At 38.3% G+C, this 21,291-nt stretch overlaps 1 protein-coding gene across 1 annotated transcript in view; it reads left to right on the plus strand.

Moving 5' to 3' along the window:
• Positions 1–21,291, plus strand: part of THSD7B (thrombospondin type 1 domain containing 7B) — a gene marked incomplete at both ends in the record, with an annotated part of 731,038 nt that overhangs the window by 181,790 nt on the left and 527,957 nt on the right. The window contains one exon of the mRNA XM_080917661.1: positions 17,865–18,034. Within this exon, the coding sequence (XP_080773787.1) occupies positions 17,865–18,034 (170 nt within the window). The remainder of the gene's footprint in view (positions 1–17,864; positions 18,035–21,291) is intronic.

A 21,291-nucleotide genomic window follows, 5' to 3' on the forward strand; every position in this document is an offset into this window, starting at 1 on the left:
GTTGTCTGATGGGAAGTCTATTAGAAACAGAGAGATGTCCTGAACTTCCTTGTTAGATATATAATTATTTACAGGAGACATTTTCTAGAGCTTCTTGTAGCCTTGAAGACATGTGGATAAGATTCCTGTTCCCAGAAAAATATTAAACAAGGTAAAAAAGGTTCTCTTGTATAAATACAGCATTTTGTGTCAAATCCAACTTATGTTCTTGATTTCCTGAGCCCGGCCAGCTGTAAAACCTGGAGGCTAGCATGTCATCTCCTAGTGTTGGTCTTACATGTAGTTGTGAGCTATGTGAATCTTCCTCATTGCTGAATACGGTGTATATTGTAGAATTCAAAGATACATCTCTGTTTTAATATTTCTAGCATATTCCTCAGTTAACTTCCTTGTCACTGCTGACTAAACATTCTTTGTATATTATCTATCTATATATCTATCTATGTATCTATCTATCTATGTATCTATCTATCTATCTATCTATCTATCTATCTATCTATCTACCTATCTATTAACTATTAATTTTACCAAAAGAACTCCTGGATTCTTTTATAAGTTTATTTTTAAAAGTATGTGTACATGTGTGCCTGTATCTGAATTTATGTACATAAGTATCATAACCCATGGAAGCCAGAGAGGGCATTGGATCCTTTGGAGCTCTTATTATAGGTAATTGTGGACTGTCTGATGTAATTTCTGAAAACTGGACTCAGGCCCTCTGCAAGAACAGCAAATGCATGCTTAATAACTCAGCCATTTCTGAAGCTCCAGACTCCTTAAATTCCTATAGCTCCTAACATGTGGCTCATGATTCTTTACATTGTAACCCATAGATTCCATTGCATGTTGTCCTTTCTACAGCGACCTTTCATAACACTGATGTAGAGGGAATGAGTGGTTTGCAAATGATATAACTGTGATCTCTTTTTGTCACAGGGCTGCGTAAACTTGTAATCAGATTTTATGTTGATCATTTATTTGTTGTGGTATCTCACAAAAGCTACATATCTTCTCTAGGACACTGCCCTTGATGATGAGATTGCTAATTGTATCATTTACATTATAGGACTAAATCAGAGTCTGGGTGTGAAAAATCCCAGGTCCAGTGCTTAGGACATAAAAACTGTAAAGAAGGAAAGTCATTGTCTTGCTGGTTTTAGGTATAATTCTATTCCTTTCATAAAAAGAATCTTTTCTTTCCTTATATGGCATAACATAGTAGTTGCATGATGAATGAAATTATCTCCTCTGTGTATTTTGGACATATTTTCTCATGGGTGCCTAATTTGGATTTTGTAATTGTGTGCAGGTAGGAATAGAATTTTGAGTTATCACCATACACTATGGTGGGACAGTAATATAGCCAAGGCATAAATAAACCAAATAAGATGGCTTCGTAGAAGAGAAGAATTTCTCATCCAGAGAGACTTTCTGAGACTGAGATGGGTCACTCACAGATGTCATGAAGACTCACTCAAGTTAAGAAATATTTACCAGGACACACTTAACTGTTTCTGTATTTCCTTAACAGCAAACTAGGTTGGGACTAGGAAAACTGTATACCCAAAGTAAGGATTTTTTAGGGATCTTCATTCAGTTGGTACTTAATATCTCGAAATAAAGTCTTGCAGGTTAGTCTGATGACTATCTGGCCCTATAAATCTGCTGTTTCAACACAGGCCTGTGCTTGGAATTTATTTAAAAACAAACAAACAAACCAACCCCTTTTCAAATGATGAATCTGCTTAAAATGAGCTTCTTGAAGAATTACTGAAGTACCAACCACGATTGTCTGTCTGTATTAACTAATGTTTATCCTTGGTTACAGGCAGGAAAACAAATATACAACAACAGTGAAATCAGCATCAGCCATGCTTCCTGTTTATCTGGGTTCTGGGCTGTGGCTTCTACCACAGGAAAAATACAGCACACAGCACAATGGCTGTGCATCTCTTTTTGTTTCTCATTTGACATTGGTGATTAAAATTCATTGTGAGCAATAGAAATGAAAACAAAAATCTATTATGGAACACAAATGCCCCAACCTCTATCCCAGAATTCATGAGTGTCCACATACATCAAACAATTTAATTCACTCCATTTTTTTTTTCATAGCAGGAAAATACATAGTTCTGTGCATCTTCACGTTGTTTTGTGAATTGGCTTTACCATTCCTGTCTTTTCTGTAGAAAACATGTTTAATCAGTAAATAAATAGAGTTCCCATTCTCTGCCAAGTCCAGGATTAAATGTACGGAGACTTCTTAGAACACAATAGATACATTTCACTCCTTTATGGACACAGATTTTTGTTACATTAAAAAAAAAAACAACCAAACAAAAATATATAAAACTTATTTCTGGCATATGAGTTGTTAAAAAATATAACATTAATATTTGGGGAGGAGACAAGCTTATGGAATGCTGTGATGGTTTTGTAAGTACTACTCACATTATTAAATAGTAGAGAATTTTTACTTAAATAAGATCTATTTGTGTTGAGTATGTTATTTAAAGAAAGTGAATAATAAACCACTTCGAAATTGGGAAATAGATTTTCCAAGAAATCGTGTGAGGGAGAAGAGATGTAGTCCCTGCAAACACCTATCTTGTAGTTTTGAGGATGCCTCAGCAGCTGGGCTCCATTGACTCGCCACAGCTGTGACCAGTGTGCATGGTGGTGCTTTTCATCAGTTTGTGAAAAGAAGCCTAACTAAAGGCAGCCAGTTTAAAAGAGCTGCTGAGACTAGAGCCCATGGATGTTGTGTTACCTCACTTGACATGAGATAAGAGCCAATCACGTCCTGCTTGTCATGACACACTCAAGAACTAAGAATTAGTGCCCTGCACACTTGCTTCCTCTCAGGGGTGTGTTTTTTTTTTAACACCTTTATTTTACAAAACAAAGATAAATGTACAGATTTCAAGCATTTTTTGCGTAAAAATTATATAATACATTTTTGTCAGTACTTTTTTTTCAGATTTTAAAATAATTTTTACATAAATCTATATGAATAGTCAGTACTTGATCTTTTTAAAGATTTGAGGGGTGTGCTTTTGACAGGGACTCAAGGACAGTCCAAGCAGCACCCTTCTCCAGCCTCACACAGTCTATAAGCAGATGCATCTCTTCTCCCCAGCTTCAGGATAACATGAAACGTATTAATTAACTGAGAGTAATAAGTGTGGGAAGAAGGTGTCTCCTTTTCACCTGTGACCTTGAGTTGTGTGGGATTCTGCTCTACCTTTGAGGATCATTTTCTGTCCTAGGACACTAAGAGATATGCAATACATAAAAAATGCCAAGGCCCTTGGTTTTTTCCTGAGTCACAGTGAACATTCAAATCATTAGGTCCACACGTCAATGCTTTCAAACACCGTACAAGATGAGGCAGCCTTGTGTACTGTGAAGTCATAATAAAGCAAAGGACAGGGACCTGTCCCATGTCAAAGAAGTAGGACAGACATACATTGGGAAGTAGCTGTGAAGAGAACCCCATTCTAATGAAATAACTTGTAGTGGCCACACAAGGATGTTGAAAAGGAGTCACTTGCAAAACATCTTTGTTAGAAATGATACCACCCACCAGCAACTCTGTCACTTGTGAGAGGGAGAAAAGTTTTCATATGAAAATGGCTGTTCCTTCTCTTACATAATCATTTAAATTTTTCAAGTGAATATCAGGCAGCTCTCTGACATGGTGATAGTGACCAATGCTATGTGAATCTCTTGGGAAGTTGCAAGGCAGAAGCTGCATGGCTGATGGTACCACACAGACTATGCAGTATTACCACAGAGAAGTTATTCAGCATGGCTCCAGTACTCTGGCCTGGCCCAGAACAGAGAGGTTCTGTGAAACACCCCTTCACTCCTCACTGCTGCTACGTGTGAATGTATCCTTATTATGAGTAGGTTAGAAATCCTTGGCAAAAATTCTGCCTCTGCAAACTCATGCTGAGAGGCATCTCCAGGCTCCAAAGTTCCCTTTTGATTTGCTCATTACATGGCTCCAGAGATCAGCTCCGATTTTCCTAACATCTCACCAAAGCACTGAGCTCAATTTTAGATTTTTTTTTTAGATAAAATTCTTTCTTGAGTAAACTCTGAAGACTAGAATTTTGGGGGTGACTGTAGGAGCCTGCCAGAATGTTAGGAAATGTGTGGCAAAAACCTGGCCTGGTTGGGGTTTTTTTTTTTTTTGTTGTTGTTGTTTGTTTGTTTGGTTTTTTTTTGTTTTGTTTTGTTTTTCTTTGCCTATGGTAAAAGGGGGAATTACTCCACTCCAGGGGCTATTTCTCTTCAAAATCTGCTCCAGTCTCTCATGGGGTTAATCAGAATGGAGGAAACAGAAAAAATTGATTTGTTCATCCAGGGAACTTTGAAGAATAGGTTCTTCCCAACAGAATTTTGAGTGCTCAGCAATGCTGTTTTCACCTGTGAACCCACACATTGGTGGGTTATCTTTCTTCCTCCCTCCTTCCCTCCCTTCATTACTTCCTAAGGTCCTTCTTCCCTCCATCCCCCCAATCCCTTTCCTTTTTCCTTCTAAGCGTGAATAGAAGAGTGTTTGACTCATATTCAGTGCTCACTAAACCCTGGGTGAGACAGGTCTGCTCAAGTGCCAGAAAAGGCACAGAACAATATTCTGCACACACACAATTATCATATAATGCATGTGAAGCAAACAAGGATGTCTTTGTTAAAAAAAGAATCATAAATTAGTTCACTGAAGATGATCAGGTGGGCACTCCCCCAGACCGTGGTGACTGCAGAGCGCTTGCGCAGGTTCAGATTGTCTCTGCTGATACCACCTCTAATGTTCCAGATTAAGAAGCTTCCGTTTCACGCAGATGTTTTTTTTGGTGTTGAGGATGGATTTCGCTATTCTAGGTCTTTTGTTATTCCATATGATATTGCACATTGATCTTTCCAATTCCATGAAGAAATGGGTTGGAATTTTGATGGGGATTGCATTTAATCTGTAGATTGCTTTTGGTAGGATGGCCATTTTTTAAGATGTTGATTTTTCCAATCCATGAGCATGGGAGATCTTTCCAATTTCTGAGATCCTCCTCAATTTCTTTCTTTAGAGGTTTGAAGTTCTTGTCATACAGGTCCTTCACTTGCTTAGTTAGAGTCACACCAAGGTATTTCATAGTTTTTTTGACAATTGTGAAGGGTACCTTTTCCCTAATTTCTTTCTCCACATGTTTGTCCTTTGAGTATAGGAAGGCTACTGATTTGTTTGAGTTAATTTTGTATCCAGCCACTTTGCTGAACTTGTTTATCAGCTATAGGAGTTCTCTGGTGGAATTTTTGGGGTCACTCAAGTACACTATTATGTCATCAGCAAAGAGTGATGTTTTTATCTCTTCCTTTTTGATTTGTATTCCCTTGATCTCCTTTTGCCGTCTAATTGCTTCAGCCAGGACTTCCAGTACTCTGTTGAATAGGTAGGGGGAGATTGAACATTCTTGGTGAGTCCCTGATTTTAGTGGGATTGCTTCAAGTTTCCCACTGTTAAGTTTGATGTTGGCTGTTGGTTTGCTGTACAATGAATGCTTTTATTATGTTTAGGTATGGACCTTGGATTCCAGTTCTTTCCAGAACTTTAACATGAAGGCTTGTTTAATTTTGTCAAATGCTTTCTGAGCATCTAGTGACATGACCATGTGATTTTGTTCTTGGATTTGATTATATGTTGGATTACATTGAAGGATTTTCTTATATTAAACATCCATGCATCCAGAGATGAAGCCTACTTGGTCATGATGAATGATCGTTTTGATGTATTCTTGGATTCGGTTTGCAAGGATTTTGTTGAGTATTTTTGCATCAATGTTCATAAGTGAGATTGGTCTGAAGTTCTCTTTCCTTGTAGGGTCTTTGTGTGGTTTAGGTACAAGGGTTATTGTAGCCTCAAAAAATGAGTTGGGTAATATTCCATCTGATTCTATCTTTTGGAATAGTTTGGAGAGTATTGGTGTTATATCCCCAATAAATGTCTGATAAAATTCTGCACTGAACCCGTCTGGACCTGGGCTTTTTTTGGTTGGGAGGCTTTTGATGACTTCTTCTATTTCTTTAGGTGTTATAGGGTTATTTAGATGATTTACTTGGTCCTGGTTTAACTTTGGGATCTTGTATCTGTCTAGGAATTTGTCCATTTCCTCCAGATTTTCTAATTTTGTGGAGTATAAGTTTTTGTAGTAGGATCTGATGATTTCTTGAATTTCCTCAGTTTCAGTTGTTATGTCACCACTTTGGTTTCTCATTTTGTTAATTTGGATACTCTCTCTTTGCCCTCTAGTTAGTCTGGCTAGGGGTTTATCAATCTTGTTGATTTTCTCAAAGAACCAACTCTTGGTTTTGTTGATTTTTTCAATGGTTCTTTTTGTTTATATTTGGTCTATTTCTGCCCTAATTTTGATTATTTCTTGCCGTCTACTCTTTTTGGATATATCTGCTTCGTTTTGTTCGCGGGCTTTTAGCTGTGCTGTCAGGTTGCTGATGTAACCTCTCTCCATTTTCTTTTTGGAAGCACTTAGGGCTATGAGTTTTCCTCTCAATACTGCTTTAATTGCATCCCATAGGTTTGGGTATGTTGTGTTTTTGTTTGCATTGAATTCTAGAAAATCCTTAATTTCTTACTTTATTTCTTCTTTAACTCTGCTATCATTTAAGAGAGCATTGTTTAGTTTCCATGTATATGTGGGCATTTTGTTTTCTTTGTTGTTGTTAAAGACCAGCCATAGACCATGGTGATCTGAGAGGATGCATGGGAGTACCTCAAGCTATATTACAAGGCAATTGTGCTGAAAACTGCATGGTACTGGTACAGAAATAGGCATGTGGATCAATGGAATAGAATAGAAGATCCAGAAATGAGCCCTCATGTATATGGTCAACTGATTTTTGAAAAAGGAGCAGTAAACATTCAATGGAAAAAGGACAGCCTATTCAACAAATGGTGCTGGTCCAACTGGCACTCAGCATGCAAAAGAATGAAAATAGACCCTTTCTTATCTCCTTGTACAAAGCTCAAGTGTAAGTGGATCAAAGATCTCCACATTAAACCAGTTACACTGAAACTATTAGATGAGAAAGTAGGGAAAACCTTAAAACACATAGGCACAGGAGAAAATTTCCTGAACAAAACACCAATGGCTCAAGCTCTAAGGTCAAAGATTAACAAATGGGACTTAATGAGATTGCAAAGTTTCTGTAAGGCTAAGGACATCGTCAAGAAAACAAAACGGCAACCAACAGAATGGGAAAAGATCTTTACCAACACCACATCATATAGAGGCCTAATATCCAAGGTATACAAGGAACTCAAAAAGATAGACACCAGAGAATCAATTAACCCAATTAAAAAATGGGGTACAGAGCTAAACAAAACTTTTTCAGTTGAGGAACACCGAATGGCCAAGAAACATCCGAGGAACTGCTGAACATCCTTAGCCATCAGGGAAATGCAAATCAAAACAACCCTGAGATTCCACCTCACACCAGTCAGATTGGCCAAGATCCAAAACTCAGATGACAGCAGATGCTGGCGAGGCTGCGGAGAAAGAGGAACACTTCTCCACTGTTGGTGGGGTTGCAAGCTAATACAACCACTCTGGAAATCAGTCTGGCGATACCTCAGAAAATTGGATATAGTACTACCTGAAGACCCAGCTATTCCACTTCTGGGCATATACCCCAGAGACACTTTAATACACAACAAAGATATATGCACCACAATGTTCATAGCGGCTCTATTTATAATAGCCAGAAGCTGGAAGGAGCCCAGATGTCCTTCAGAAGATGAATGGATACAAAAATTGTGGTACATATACACAATGGAATACTACTCAGCCACCAGAAACAATGACTTAACCAAATTCTTAAGAAAATGGCTGCATCTAGAGAATATCATCCTGAGTGAGATAACCCAGTCACAAAAGAACAGACATAATATGCAGTCACTGATAGTGGAATTCTAACCCCAGAGGCTTGCACTCCCCCAGAAACAACTCACAGACTGTATGAAGTCCAAGAAATAAAGAAAACAAAGCAAAACAAAAAATATTTAGAAAACAAGAAAACTTTATTTCCATGTTACATTTTGTTTTACATGTACTTTATGCTCATTGTAACTATTAAGTTTTCAAGACATACTATCAAACCTTGAAAAAAATCAAGTACTGACTAAACAATATTTTCATATAGTTTTATGTAAAAACTGTTAAAATCGGAAAAAAGTACTGACAAAAATGTATAATTTTAAGCAAAAATTGTTTAAAATTTGTACATTTATCTTTGTTTTGTAAAATAAAGTTTTTTTTTTTTATTTTTTAAAAAAAGTTTCCGTTTTCATTGGCTGTGATCATTACCTTAGATAGGTTTAGTAGTGAGATCACAGTCTGGATTTGTTCATAACTCAGCTTCTAACACACTTCACCAGTCACACCTTTTAAATCTTCTTCCATTGATTTCTTTCAGTGCACCCAACACCCCACACATAATACAAGCTCGATAAAGAGTTGTCAGATGGATTAATGGGTGCTTTAAGGAGGCATTGTTTCAGTTGCTTAAATTAAACAAATTTCTGCAGCAATTGAAAAGTAAAGGAGCCATATCTTGGAACCCTGGAACACTACGGAGACTTGGTTTCAGAAACTAAACAAGTTTTATAAGAATTTGAAATTATTTCCTCGGGACATTGGCACCTTTTTATTGGATCTATCTATTACTGGTGAATGTAGTTTCATGAGTCCTCCTGGACAGAAGATCTGTTCCCCAGTTAGTGTAAGGAACTTAACGTACTGTTAAGTGCTCTGCATAATGATAGAAGTCCATTAATAATACATATGTGGAGTTTGGCTGGCAAAGCCATCTGCTACAGAGCAGAGAGCCTTGGATTTCGGAGTAGCTTTCCATAATCAATAGCCCATTCTATCCAATAAAAAATTACTAGAGCATAAAATGTATAAAGGCTTGACCAGCTCTCTTATGTTGATAGTCTGTTCAGGAAAAAAAAAAAGACAAGTTAATTCTTTTCCAAGTGCATTTACAACTTTCAAAGGACAACAGACATTACCATAAATTAGTCACGCTGCAGAGCACTGATTTTTAATATAGGCACACATTTAATTTAAATACCTTTTGCTGGAGTTTCAATTCCAGGAGTGTTTGCAAATCTATATGTGCTCAATCAAAACATGACCGTTAACTAATGCAATTATTCTATCAATCTGTCATCATTAAATCACTTAAGATTCTATCCCATGTTCTTGGCTTCGTATCTCAGCCATTTGAAGAAGGAGAGAGGAAGCCTGTGCTTTTAACAGCCTCGAGCCTTATGAAAGTGTCAAGGCTTAGATTTCAAAGGCCAGAGGCCGTGACTGAGTTGGTGTCTTGTGGCTCTTAGAATCACTTTATGACACATTGATACAATGGGAATCATTAAAGATTCTGTGCTGAGTGCTTCTTCTCCTTTTTGTTGGCATTGTCCATTTAGGGGAGTTGTACTTGTTGCCCCAAAATTGGGAATTTTAACTTCCTCTCCCTTTGTCTCTCAATAAAGGAGACAGGCTTAGTCACAGAGTTCTGTGAGATGGAAATTACTCAGAAAATCATCCTGCCTGAGTTGTATAATCTTAGGATCTCAAGTGGCCATGTCCTAGCCTAGATTCTTTTTTTTGGGGGGGGGGGCTCTTGCATTTTGTATGAAGAATATATTTCTATACTTAAAAGATTGGTCTTTGAGTTAACATTAGTATTTTTTAACAATAGTTAATAATTTTATTCTTTGAAATTTACATAATGCATTTTTTAGTGCTCCAGTTGATGGAAGGAGACTTTATTTGGTCCCAGGGTCCCAGCACAGGTATAGACCCAGCTTTATTTGACCTTCTTGGGCACAGGTTGTTGGTGTGGCCACACTTCTTGTGGCAATTGACTGCATGGGAGTATGGGGGTGCAGGCATGCATAGCTCTTGTGGCAGATCATCTTTTCACAGTTGTACTTCTGGACAAGCTGACCAAGGGAAGGCTTGATGATGCCACCATGCAGACGCAGCACCAGGTGCAAGGTAGACTCTTTCTGGATGTTGCAGTCAAAAAGGGTATGGCCATCCTCCAACTATTTGCCAGTGAATATCAGCCTTTCCTGGTCAGGTGGGATGCCTTTTTTGTCCTGGATCTTGGCCTTGACTTTCTCAATGGTGTCACTGTGCTCGACCTCAAGAGTCATTGTCTTGCCCATCAGGGTCTTCATGAAGATATGTATGTTGGTATCTGTTTCTCTGCTGCCTAGTTGAAGAGAAAGAGGACACCAGAAACCCCATTCTCTATCTTTCCAAGATCCCCAGCCCGTATCTTAATCCCTCTTCCTCAGTTTCAAGTTCATTAATATTGTTGTTTTATGATATAGTTTTACTTTTAATTAAGTGTGTGCATGTATAAATATATGTGCATGTGTCCATGAGTACAGGTGTTTGTGGAGGCCAGAAGAGGATGTTGGGTTCCTAGGAGCTGTAGCTATAGGTAGTTGTGACCTTCCTGACTTGGGTCTTAGGAACTGAACTTGTGCCTTTTGCAAAAGAAGCAAGTGCTCTTAACCACTGAACTGGCTCTCCAGCCCCATAAGGTTGTCGATTTTATTTTTGTTGTTGCTGTTGTTGATGATTTGATTACACTGTTATTTAGGCTGCACATATCATCTGAGAATGATATAATACCCTATCTTAGTATTTAAATCTAATGCAGGTGTAAGATTGACCACTAATGGGTAACAGGCTTTAGTTATGAGTTCATGGGTTCAGAAACTAGATCCTAGGATGTAAAGAGAAGGGAAAGGGCTGAGTTGCTCAGTTATAATGTGTACTCATGTCTGTCTCCCTCGTATCTGGAATTGTAACGTCTTTCTAGAGCTTGCTCTGCTGAGTCTTCAATGCCAAGGAGTATAACTATTTATACACATGCAAGGAAGAAATGCAACAATCATTTATCACTCCTCATTTTCTCCTCCACCCTAATCTATTAGACAGTTGTTTATACCTTCAAAGGTATCTTGGGTGCACTTCCTTGCTCCATGTTCAGCAGGATTGCCACAGTCTGGCTATCCTGGGGTTACGAAGATTTTCCTCTTTCCATTCCGTTCACCCTTACCTGCATTCGTCATCACCCTCTTGAGTAATCCTATTATATTACTTCTTCTTGTTACCACTACCAGCCCAAATTTTCATAATTTGCTATTGCTTTAGGAAACCATCAATTTTATACTATCCCTGAAATGTTTTGGGTCTCTTGCCTTAGAGCATCTCTCCCACCACACTGACCTCTGTACATTTTTGGGGCCAGCAAGCATTTTTCTAGCTTGACTTTTGAACATGCTCACTGGCCTGCTAGGACATTAATGTCTATCTGGTTCCCCCCTCTCTGCCATTTTCACTCAGGACTAAGATGGTCTTGATGAGGCTCTGTGTACACCTCACTTTTCTGCTGGTATGATTCCATGCTAGATTCTGAAACCCACTGGAAAGCAGACATCTTACACGGGTTTTGGAAACTGTTAACAACCCTGTTGTCTGAGATCACTCATAGAAAACATGGAGGTGAATAGGTGTCATTATTAAGAAAAGGGAGGGTAGATACACCATTTCTAATGGATGCTACTTGTCAGGCACTTTCTGGCTTTAGTCTCTTACTACCTTCACCCAGCTCTGCTGTTTGAGTTGTAGTTCTTGAATATAACCCATAATGTCATTCTATTCTTTTCTTCCTTGGGATTTGGTGGAGGTTATGGTGACAGGAGGTATACTCATTTGTTAACATGAAGAGATACCATAGTTGTTTCCTCGAGAGGGGATTGCTGATTTAAACAAAAGTAATTCCAAAGGGAGCAATATGAGGGAGTGGATTTCAAAGCTTTCTTGAAAAAGTTACTCACTCACCTTATAGAAACTTGTCTTTGGCAAATATTAGTGATGATTTGAATGTTCATAGCTAGAATAAATGGTGCTTGTCTAACTGGTGGTCTCTACATAGAAGAGTGAAAATATTTTTCACTCTATCATCCTGAGTAAAGCTCAAGTACAAGTGGATCAAGAGCCTCCACATAAAACCTTCTGAATCTAACAGAAGGCAAAGTTGGGAAGAGACTCAAACTCATCGGCATAGGGAAAATTTTCCTGAATAGAACACCAATGGCTCAGGCTCTAAGAATATCAATTGGCAAATGGAAAGCTGGAAAGCTTCTATAAGGCAAAAGACACCATCAACAGGGCAAATTGGCAACCTATAGATTGGAGAAAAAAAAGTCACTAAGCCAACATCCAATAAATGGCTAGCAGCAAAGATATATAAAGAACTCCAAAAGTTAGGATCCAGAAACCAAATGATCAAATTTAAAAATGGGGTACAGAGCTAAACAAACTATTCACAACAGAAGAATCTCAAAGGACTGAGAAGCAAAGAATTTTTCAAAGACATGAAAATGAAAATAATATGACTTTGAGATCTCACCTTACCACCAATCATAATGGTCAAGACCAAAAACTCAGGTGACAGCAGATGCTGGCAAGGATGTAGAGAAAAAGGAACTCTCCTCCATTGTTGCTGGGATTGCCAGCTGATACAACCACTTTTGAAACCAGTCTTGCAGTTCCTCAGAAAATTGGACACAGTACAACCTGAGGACCCAGATATATCACTCTTAGGCATATACCCAGAAGATTCCCTACCATACCATAAGGACACATTTTTTACTATATTTATAGCAACCTTATTTGTAATATCTGAAAACAACTCAGATGTCCCTTAACCAAAGAATGGATGCAGAAAATATGGTTTATTTACACAACGGAATACTATTCATATATTAATAATGAGGATAACCTAAATTTCTCAGGAAATGGATTAAACTAGAAAGTCTTTTGCTTGGTTTTTATTTCCTCCTCCTTGCGACTGTCTTTATGCTATCAACAGTGCCGAAATTTAACCCCTTGAAACTACAAGAGTGTAATTACAAAACAACTCATTGACAGGGATACTAAAGTTATGTTTCTGTGGGACTAGAAGAAGGACTATCTTGATAGTGAGAAATGCTATTGTATAGGCATCACTAAGAGGATCACAAGGATCAATGGAGGATATTTGTGTTTTAGCCCCAGATACAGTTCCTCCTACCAGTACCAGTACTTGCTGGTTCTTGGAATAACCAGGCAAGCAGAGCCACTGTTATGTACTGTTCTCCATTCAGTTTTAAAGAGGGACATGTGTGGCCATCCCATTCATGGCCACAACAGATTCAAGTGTACTTGATTCTGACTTCTACTCTACCCCTTGCTGTGTGCCATTGGAGAAATTGGTTTCATGCCTGTTCTTTCATATGTAATAGTAAATAATGTTTTCTTAGAGGATGATTGAGAGCCTAAGTTGAAGCACTGTGCCTTCATTCACTAAGGCAAAGCCTGCCATAGAATAAGCAGCAGGAAGTGTTTGGTGCCATTGTTTTACTACTTAAATTATTTACTCTGACACCCTAACTGTAATCGCATATTTATTCTTTATAGTCAAAAGGTCAGGAGGATGCAAATTAATCTTGTCTATATGCCAGAGGAGGGAGCACAGAAATTCATTCACTCCTTGTCTTTGGGATTCATCTAAGCCACTGGAAGCATCTCTATGTCTTTCAGAGGGTGGTTTCCCCAGAGGACACAGGACTCTGGTTTCTAAGACTCCATCTTTCTCTGCTGAGCAGGAGGGCAAAATGAGGATGTGTTGAAAGTCCTCGGAGTTGGAAATGGGTTTGCAAAGATGCCTGGTCTTTGACACAGACTCAGTCATTAAAGAGAATGTCGTGGGCTGGAGATTCAGCCTTTGCCAAGGCCCATTGCCAGAAGCACTTCTGTGGAAGCAATAGTATCATTTAGCTGAGCATACTCCTTTGATTTCTTATTCTGTCAGATCCAAGAGACATGCTCTCTCAGGTTGGTGAGGTTCAGGGCGCTGTTTTCATGGTTGCTGGGTGATTTGTGACGAAACATCGCTGAGGTTTTTGGAAAATGTGAAGTGAAAGAGATGAGCGAAGTGTGAAATGACCCACATTTAAAAAGAAGCACAAGCTCTTTACTAGGATGCTTTTTCTTTGCCTCTTGCTGCACTGGTATTTTTTTCAGCAATGGAAAACAATTGTGGTAGTGAAAAAGGCCCCATTTTTCCTCAGGGATTTTTTTTTTCTTTTTTGTCACTTGCTAGGGAATGGAAGTTGGGCTATCTCAGTTAACGAACTACCAACACAAGTTTTGTTTCTTTGTGTACACTCTTTAGTCATTAAATGTTCTTTTTTCATTTTCCTTCATAAAGACTTCTAAAATCTATCCATTGTTAATTATTACAGGGTTGTAAATATTAATTGAAAACATAGCTTGTACAAGACAACTCCTTCCCAGTTTGACTTGCAGTGCTGCCGAACTCTTTCCCATGTTCTCCTCGACACCTTGTTTGCTGAAATGGTACTGTGGCTCTGAAAAATATCAAATCTAGAACATAATAAATTTTAAAAAGAGTTAATTTTTTTCAATAATTTTAAATATGTGTACAATGAATCTTGACTCTCTCCATATTACACATCCCTTTCAACACCCTTGAGGCCTTCCAAATACAGCTCCCTCAACACTCTGTGTTCTGTCTTTATTTTTCTTAAATAAAACTCATTGAAGTCAAAATTGTGCTGCCCATATGCCCGTGAACGTGCAACCAACCACAGGTGAATAGCACACCAGAGTGGCCACAGCCTGATAAAAGGTAACGAATCCGCCCTTTCTCTGGAGCCATCAACTACCAATAACTCAGCTTAGACTGGAGTCTTGCAAATCACTTCCTGGTCTATGCTGGAATTTTAACTATGTGTTCAACAGTTATGCCATGTTTAAGAAAAGCACTCTTCCCCAGACTCTTGCTCTAACACTCTTTCTGCCCTGTAATCCTCATTTTTTCTTGAATTTTCGGTTAAAATGTTTGATATAGACATCCTATCTGTGGCCAAACACTCAATCTCTAATTCTGACTACTTTGACTCGTCTCTGCATTAACAATTGTCCATCTTAAAATAATCTTCTCTCATCAGCCGCACAAATCTCTGGTTATAAACACAGACATTTATAAGGCAGCTTGACAACATGAACATTTAATAATGAACCTACAACAGTGGTTCAACCTAGAACCCATGAACCTGAGCTATGGGTTAATGATCAGATTTATAGTGCTAGGCAAGAATTCCCTTCTGGGAGGTAGGGTTAAACTCCAATCAGAAAACACTAGGATAACCCCACAACAGTCATGTCCCTGTTGACCCAGAGGGTACATCTTGTCTAGCAGCATGATGTTGGAGTATATAGGTACAGTGATAGGTAAGACCTAATATAAGACTATTGATGAAACCTATTAAATCCTCAAGAATAAACAAGTGTGTGTGTGTGTGTGTGTGTGTGTGTGTGTAGTAAGGCAGCAGTGGATAAATAAGCAGAGAAGGATATAAGAAGACAGGAGGAATAGGAGTTTAGTTCAGTGCTAGGATGCTTGCCTATCATGTAGAAAGCCCCAGGTTTAAACAGAGATGAAGGGGAGAAAAGAATAGAAAAAGGATTATCTTTTCTTATATGCCAAGTTCAGTGTTTGGTGTGATTACCTGCATCTCATAAATGGGGAAATGGGAAAATGGGGATCCAGTTTATCAAGTTGAAGGACCTAATAAGCAGCAAGGCTCCTATTCAGATCAGGGGGGTAAGATTCTTCAGTAGGTGCGGTCTATACCACAGTGTATACTAAGCTCTTACTGCCTGTCTTACGAGTTGCAAGTCAGCTGCTGTAGCTAGCCAATTGTTAGACAGACAGAGAGACTTCTTTAAGAGAACAAAAGAAAAGTACCTGGAGAAGAGTTGGGTAAGCATGCAGTCCTCCAGTCAATCACCAACCTCACTTCACTTTGCCATAGAACAGAGTGGCACAGGTCCCACAGCTCAGAGCCAAATCCTTCACTTCTGCACCCAGACATAACAGGGTAAGGAGCTAGAAATGGGTTGCTTTATAGCTATTCCTTTGGAGGAGTTCTGCCTCATGATTCGGAGAAACCCAACTTTCAGTTTTTCTGATGTCCATAAATTAGAAGAATCTTGTCTGTGTTCACCTGTAAAGAGGAGGACTTGCTCTTGAGACATCAAATTCGTTCTTTGTCATCAACCGCTACCCTGGTGTGTGCACAGTATAGATGTTTATATATGGTATCTTGTATAGAATCTATGTGTACATGTAAACTTATGTGTATGTGAGTGCATGTGTGTGTGTGTGTGTGTGTGTGTGTGTGTGTGTATGTGTTTGTACGTGCATGTGAAAGACACAGATTGTAGCAGGCATTTTCCTTTATTTCTCTTCACCTCTTTTTCAAGGCAAGGTACTTTTCTAATTCTGAAGCTCACTTATCCATCTAGACTGGCTGGGCACAAAGCTCCAGGACACCTCATTTCTGCAACCACAGTTGAGTTTCTCACATGAAAGCTGCCATCTGAACTCACATGCAGACATTTGTACACCTGAGACTTCTCCCTATCAGTCCCTTGTCTACACATCTTTAAGTCTAGGAAAATCAAGTGGAAGTGATGTAATAAAGATGAGTGAAAAATGGCACTTTCAACACTCCTGGATGGAGCATCTTCATGTCTGCATCTTCCTCTACAGTGAGCACCTTAAAGAATAATGCTTCTAGGAATTCAAACTTTTTAGATTGATGGCATTCACTTTGAGGAGTTTGGATATTATCAAGATTTTTAGATGTTTTCATATTTGCTGCTTGATTTTCAATTTCACTCTCACTTTTGAAAAAAATGCATGGTCTTAGTGACATGTGATAATTATTACATTTTACTTTATTATAAGAAATCACATAGCTGAGAAATCTTTCCTCACATCTAAGTGTGCTCTCAAGGTTTCTTTGTCATTCTAGTTGGTGATGAGTCTGGGGGAATATATGAGAATATGTGAGAAGGTTATCTGACTGATTTGGGCTTGAGGAACTCTGTGATAATCCACACAAGGAAAGTATGTCTGAAGATGTTCACCTAGGTGTGAATTTTGACAGATAGTTTTGTTTTCTGTAAATGGTGCATAAACTCTAGTGTATTTTACTACTTTATTTTATCTTCTTTAAAATGTTTCTTAAAAAGTAATTATAATCCAAGGAGACCCATGTCTAAGTCAGTTTAAATAATTTCATGTCACTTGTGTTGAAAATATTTGTTGGCTGAACATAGTGACATATACAATGTTAACACATTTTAATAAATATGTAACACACATTTTAATGAATTCATCTTAATTGCTTTATCCTAGTGTCAGGGTGTTAAATGGGAAGAAAATGATTTCTATTCTGTGATTGAGATGCTAGAGTCCATTTGAAAAGAGAGTATCTGCAAGAGTATACATTGCTCTTCCAATTGAAAAAGAAAGCTAACTCACATGCAGTTATCTGGAAGTCTGTCTAACAGCCCTCAATAATAATTTCTGCTGTCACTTATGAGGCTCATTGTGTTTCCAGATCCTTCCTCTAATTCTCTCTCCTCCACTTTACACTGAGACATATCCACTGCTTGTCTTATTTTTCTTCCTTTGGTTTGGTCACTGAGTGCTGTCTGTTGTCACAGTGTACAGCTGTGACTTTCTGTAGGAAATAATAGGGGTCTAGTAAAGCTAGGATACTTCTTTCTCAACCACGAAAAAGAGATTTTTCTACACATGTGATATCATTGCCTACTTTATTTGGAGCTGAATATTTTTCTCATGGCCTCTTCTTCTTTTATACAAATCAAACTGAACAGGTATTCCTGGAGAACCTCTGAATGGAAGGAATGTCAAGTTTCTCTTCTTCTGGAGCAACGAGATCTTCTTTGGCATGAGACAGGACCAATCTGTGGTGGTGGAATCCAGACCCGCGAGGTATACTGTGTCCAGAGCCTACCATCAGCCATCACATCAAAAACTAAGGAAGGTAGGTAGCCAGCTCCTGGCAGAGGGTACTCTTGGCTAGGAGGGTCCACTCCAAAGTTATTCCTAGTATTTTTCATATCTTGGAAAGACTATTCCTTTGATCTTTGAAATTTGCATATATTTGATTTCTATCATATTCATCCACTAAGAACTATCTTGAACTTCCCCTAGTAGCTCCACCCATCACTCTCCTGACTTTATGTCCTCCTTTTTGGATAATAATACAATAAGTTTAATTATTACTTCCCACTTGCACATTGGTATGGAACCAGCCACTGGAGCATGGGCAGCCTACCAGTGGCCAAAGGAGAGTAATTTTTTGCTTCTGTGTCACTCAGTAAACATCAACTATTGATAGCTTCTGGATAAAGGTGGGGTCTTAGTGCCCCCCTCCCCCATTTGTGCTGGAACTTTGACTGCATGCATCCTGTGCAGGTTCTATCTGGGTAACCATAGGTGCTACTGATGTGTCTAATCATCCTGAAGTTCTCAGAAGTCAGCATTTTACAGCTCTGCTCCTTATCTTTCAGCCCTTACATTCTATCTGTCCACTCTACTGCTGTATTCTCTGGAGACTTGCATAGGTGAGAGCTAACCAATAGTAAAGCATTCAGTTACTTATACTTGGTACTTTAGCTATACATCTCTGCATTAATTCTTACCTGTTCCACACCAAAGTTTCTATGACCAAATATTTAAAAGGCAGTTTGAAAACATGACCATTTAGCAAATCAACAACAACAGCTTCCCCCTAGGGCCTATAATCTTCTCACTCATGAGCTTTTAATCAGATTTACAGTGCCAGGTATGACGTACCTTCTATGAAACAGTCATTCAAAAAGCAGTTGGTTAGCCTCACGATTGTACCCACCATGCCATTATTGCACCTGATAATACATCTTGCTAGGAAGGTTGACATTATAGGATGTAGGATCTAGCAGTACATGAGAACATTGGTATTATTTCTCCTTCAGTAGCCTGAACTATGTCTTCTGATACTATGAAAACCCGTGAGCAGGTAGATTTTCTTGGTCAGTCTACATTAGCCTCTCTGTGTTCATCATCCAAACTAAGTGGTTCCTTAAACAGTTGTGCTTTGCCATAAAGTTCTTGTTGGCAGCCAAGAGCCATAGCAATAGCTTTTATTGTTTTAGGTACCTCCAGGGTCTCCCTGACCTGTCACTCATAGGGAGGTAGGTTGTGACTACCAGAGTGGTTGTCACTTAATTACTTTATCTTCTAGAAGCAATATTGTCCACCCACCTTTGTACTTCTGTTCAAATGCCTTTATACATTCCCAAACACACTAGATTTCCACAAGGCTTTTTTATATATCCTTAGTTTTAGTTAGCTTCCTCTTCTCCCTGATAGTCTCGGTTTTATTGCACTTTGTGAGTGTATATATTTCTATAGACACATCCCTTTCAAATATTAATAATCCACTACTTTATTGGCAAATATATAATTCATATATATATACAATGATGGTTGCAGGAAGAAAAGGAAAAGACAATATTATTCATTACCTTCAGCTTTCTGTTAGAGGGCACTTTCTCTATCAGAAGCCAGTTTGTGAAATTTGTGGCAATGATAACATATATGAAGAAATATGAGCAGATTTATGCAAGTTTATTGACTGAAAAAAATGATTGCAGGAAAAATCTTGTACTCTCAATGTACCTGTGGCTTCTACTAGCTAATTAGAGAGTTGAGGCTAAATGAATCCTCTGCTGGTTGGATGGACACGAAGCTGAGGTTGTTTCTGGAGTTTGTCAAGTGTTAGTACTCTGCTCCTATGTAATTTGTTTAAGAAGATGGGTTTCAAGTTTTCTTACTATAGTAAAATATGACTTTTATTATGTAAAGCTTTTTCTGCTCAGTATACTTTTGTGACCAATCTCAGAGTTCTAGAAACATCTACAGCTCTGAGCTTCAATGATCACCTTTTGGGATAATGACACTTAAAAATAGTAATTGTTTTTCTCTTCTCTAATTACAATCATAAAAACTGAAAACTTGCATGCTTTGTGTTTCAAGAGAAAAAACTATCACTGCCACAACTCTTATAAACTTGGAAAACACAGCATCTATTTGAAAAGCTGCAGGTTATCCTTCCAATGTTGAGGATGTTTATATACCACCTCCTTTTTTCTTACCTTTCACTTGTGTCTACAGTTCAAGGAGCTTCAAAGACAAACATGTGAATAAATATGGCCCACATATGTTTTTATGCTTTGACTTGTATCATCTACTGAAATATTATCTTCTTTGTTTTATAAAGCATAATGATCTTTTAATGAATCTCCTATGTCTGAAGTTTGTTCTACGATTTTTCTAGCTTTGTTAATAGAAACTTGTGTAGTGGTCAATGTTCTTGATCATTTTTATTCTTAACTTGACACAAGCCAGAGTCTTGTGGGAAGAAGTTACAAACTTCAATTGATGACTGGCTTTGATCAGGTTAACCTATTCGCATAACTTTGGAGAGTGTGTTGAGTGATGATTGATATAGAAGGCTCAGCCCTTCTATAGTGTGAAAAACACTCCCCCTAGATAGGACATTGTTGCCTAGAGAGGAGCATCTCCATGCCTTTTGCTCAACTTCCTGCTTGAGTTGTTGTCCTGACTTCCTTCCCTCATCAATAGACTGTGACCCAGAAATGAAAGCCCACTAAACACTTTCCAAGTTGCTTTTGGCCAGAGTTTTTTTGTTTTTTTTTTTTTTTGTTTTTTTTTTTATCACAGCAATAGAAGACAATATAGATTAGGCATGGATATTACAATTAGGAAAACCTTTCGAAGAGGGTGTTTTAGTGCTGAAGAATAAGTATTACACAATAAAAGAAGAAACAAAGAAGAGATGTTCACCACAGATTTAGTACCATGAATAAAGCCGAAAAATGAGGATGCCTTCTTAGGCCATGGCATACTTGAAAATCAATATTTGGGTTCACGGGGAAACAATAAGCACTTAGAAAGCCCTCGGTTCTGAGGCAAGGGATATCTGAGAGTGTAAATATGCAATGAGTGTCTCAGCCATGTCTTCTTGTGTAGAGCTGAGCACAGCAAATGAAGCTCTTCTCTAATACATCACAGCCACATGGAAGGCAAGAACTAGCAGCCCGCATACTCTGTAGCAGCTATCAAAGGTCTTAGTTTGCTCTGAAGTACAAGTGAGCCTTCCTTATGAAATGCTTTCATTCCTACTCTCATTCATATGTAACCCTGAAAAAAAGCTATGCTATTCAAATTTCTTCT

The sequence above is a fragment of the Micromys minutus genome (assembly GCF_963924665.1).
Source record: "Micromys minutus genome assembly, chromosome: 6".
NCBI lineage: Eukaryota > Metazoa > Chordata > Mammalia > Rodentia > Muridae > Micromys > Micromys minutus.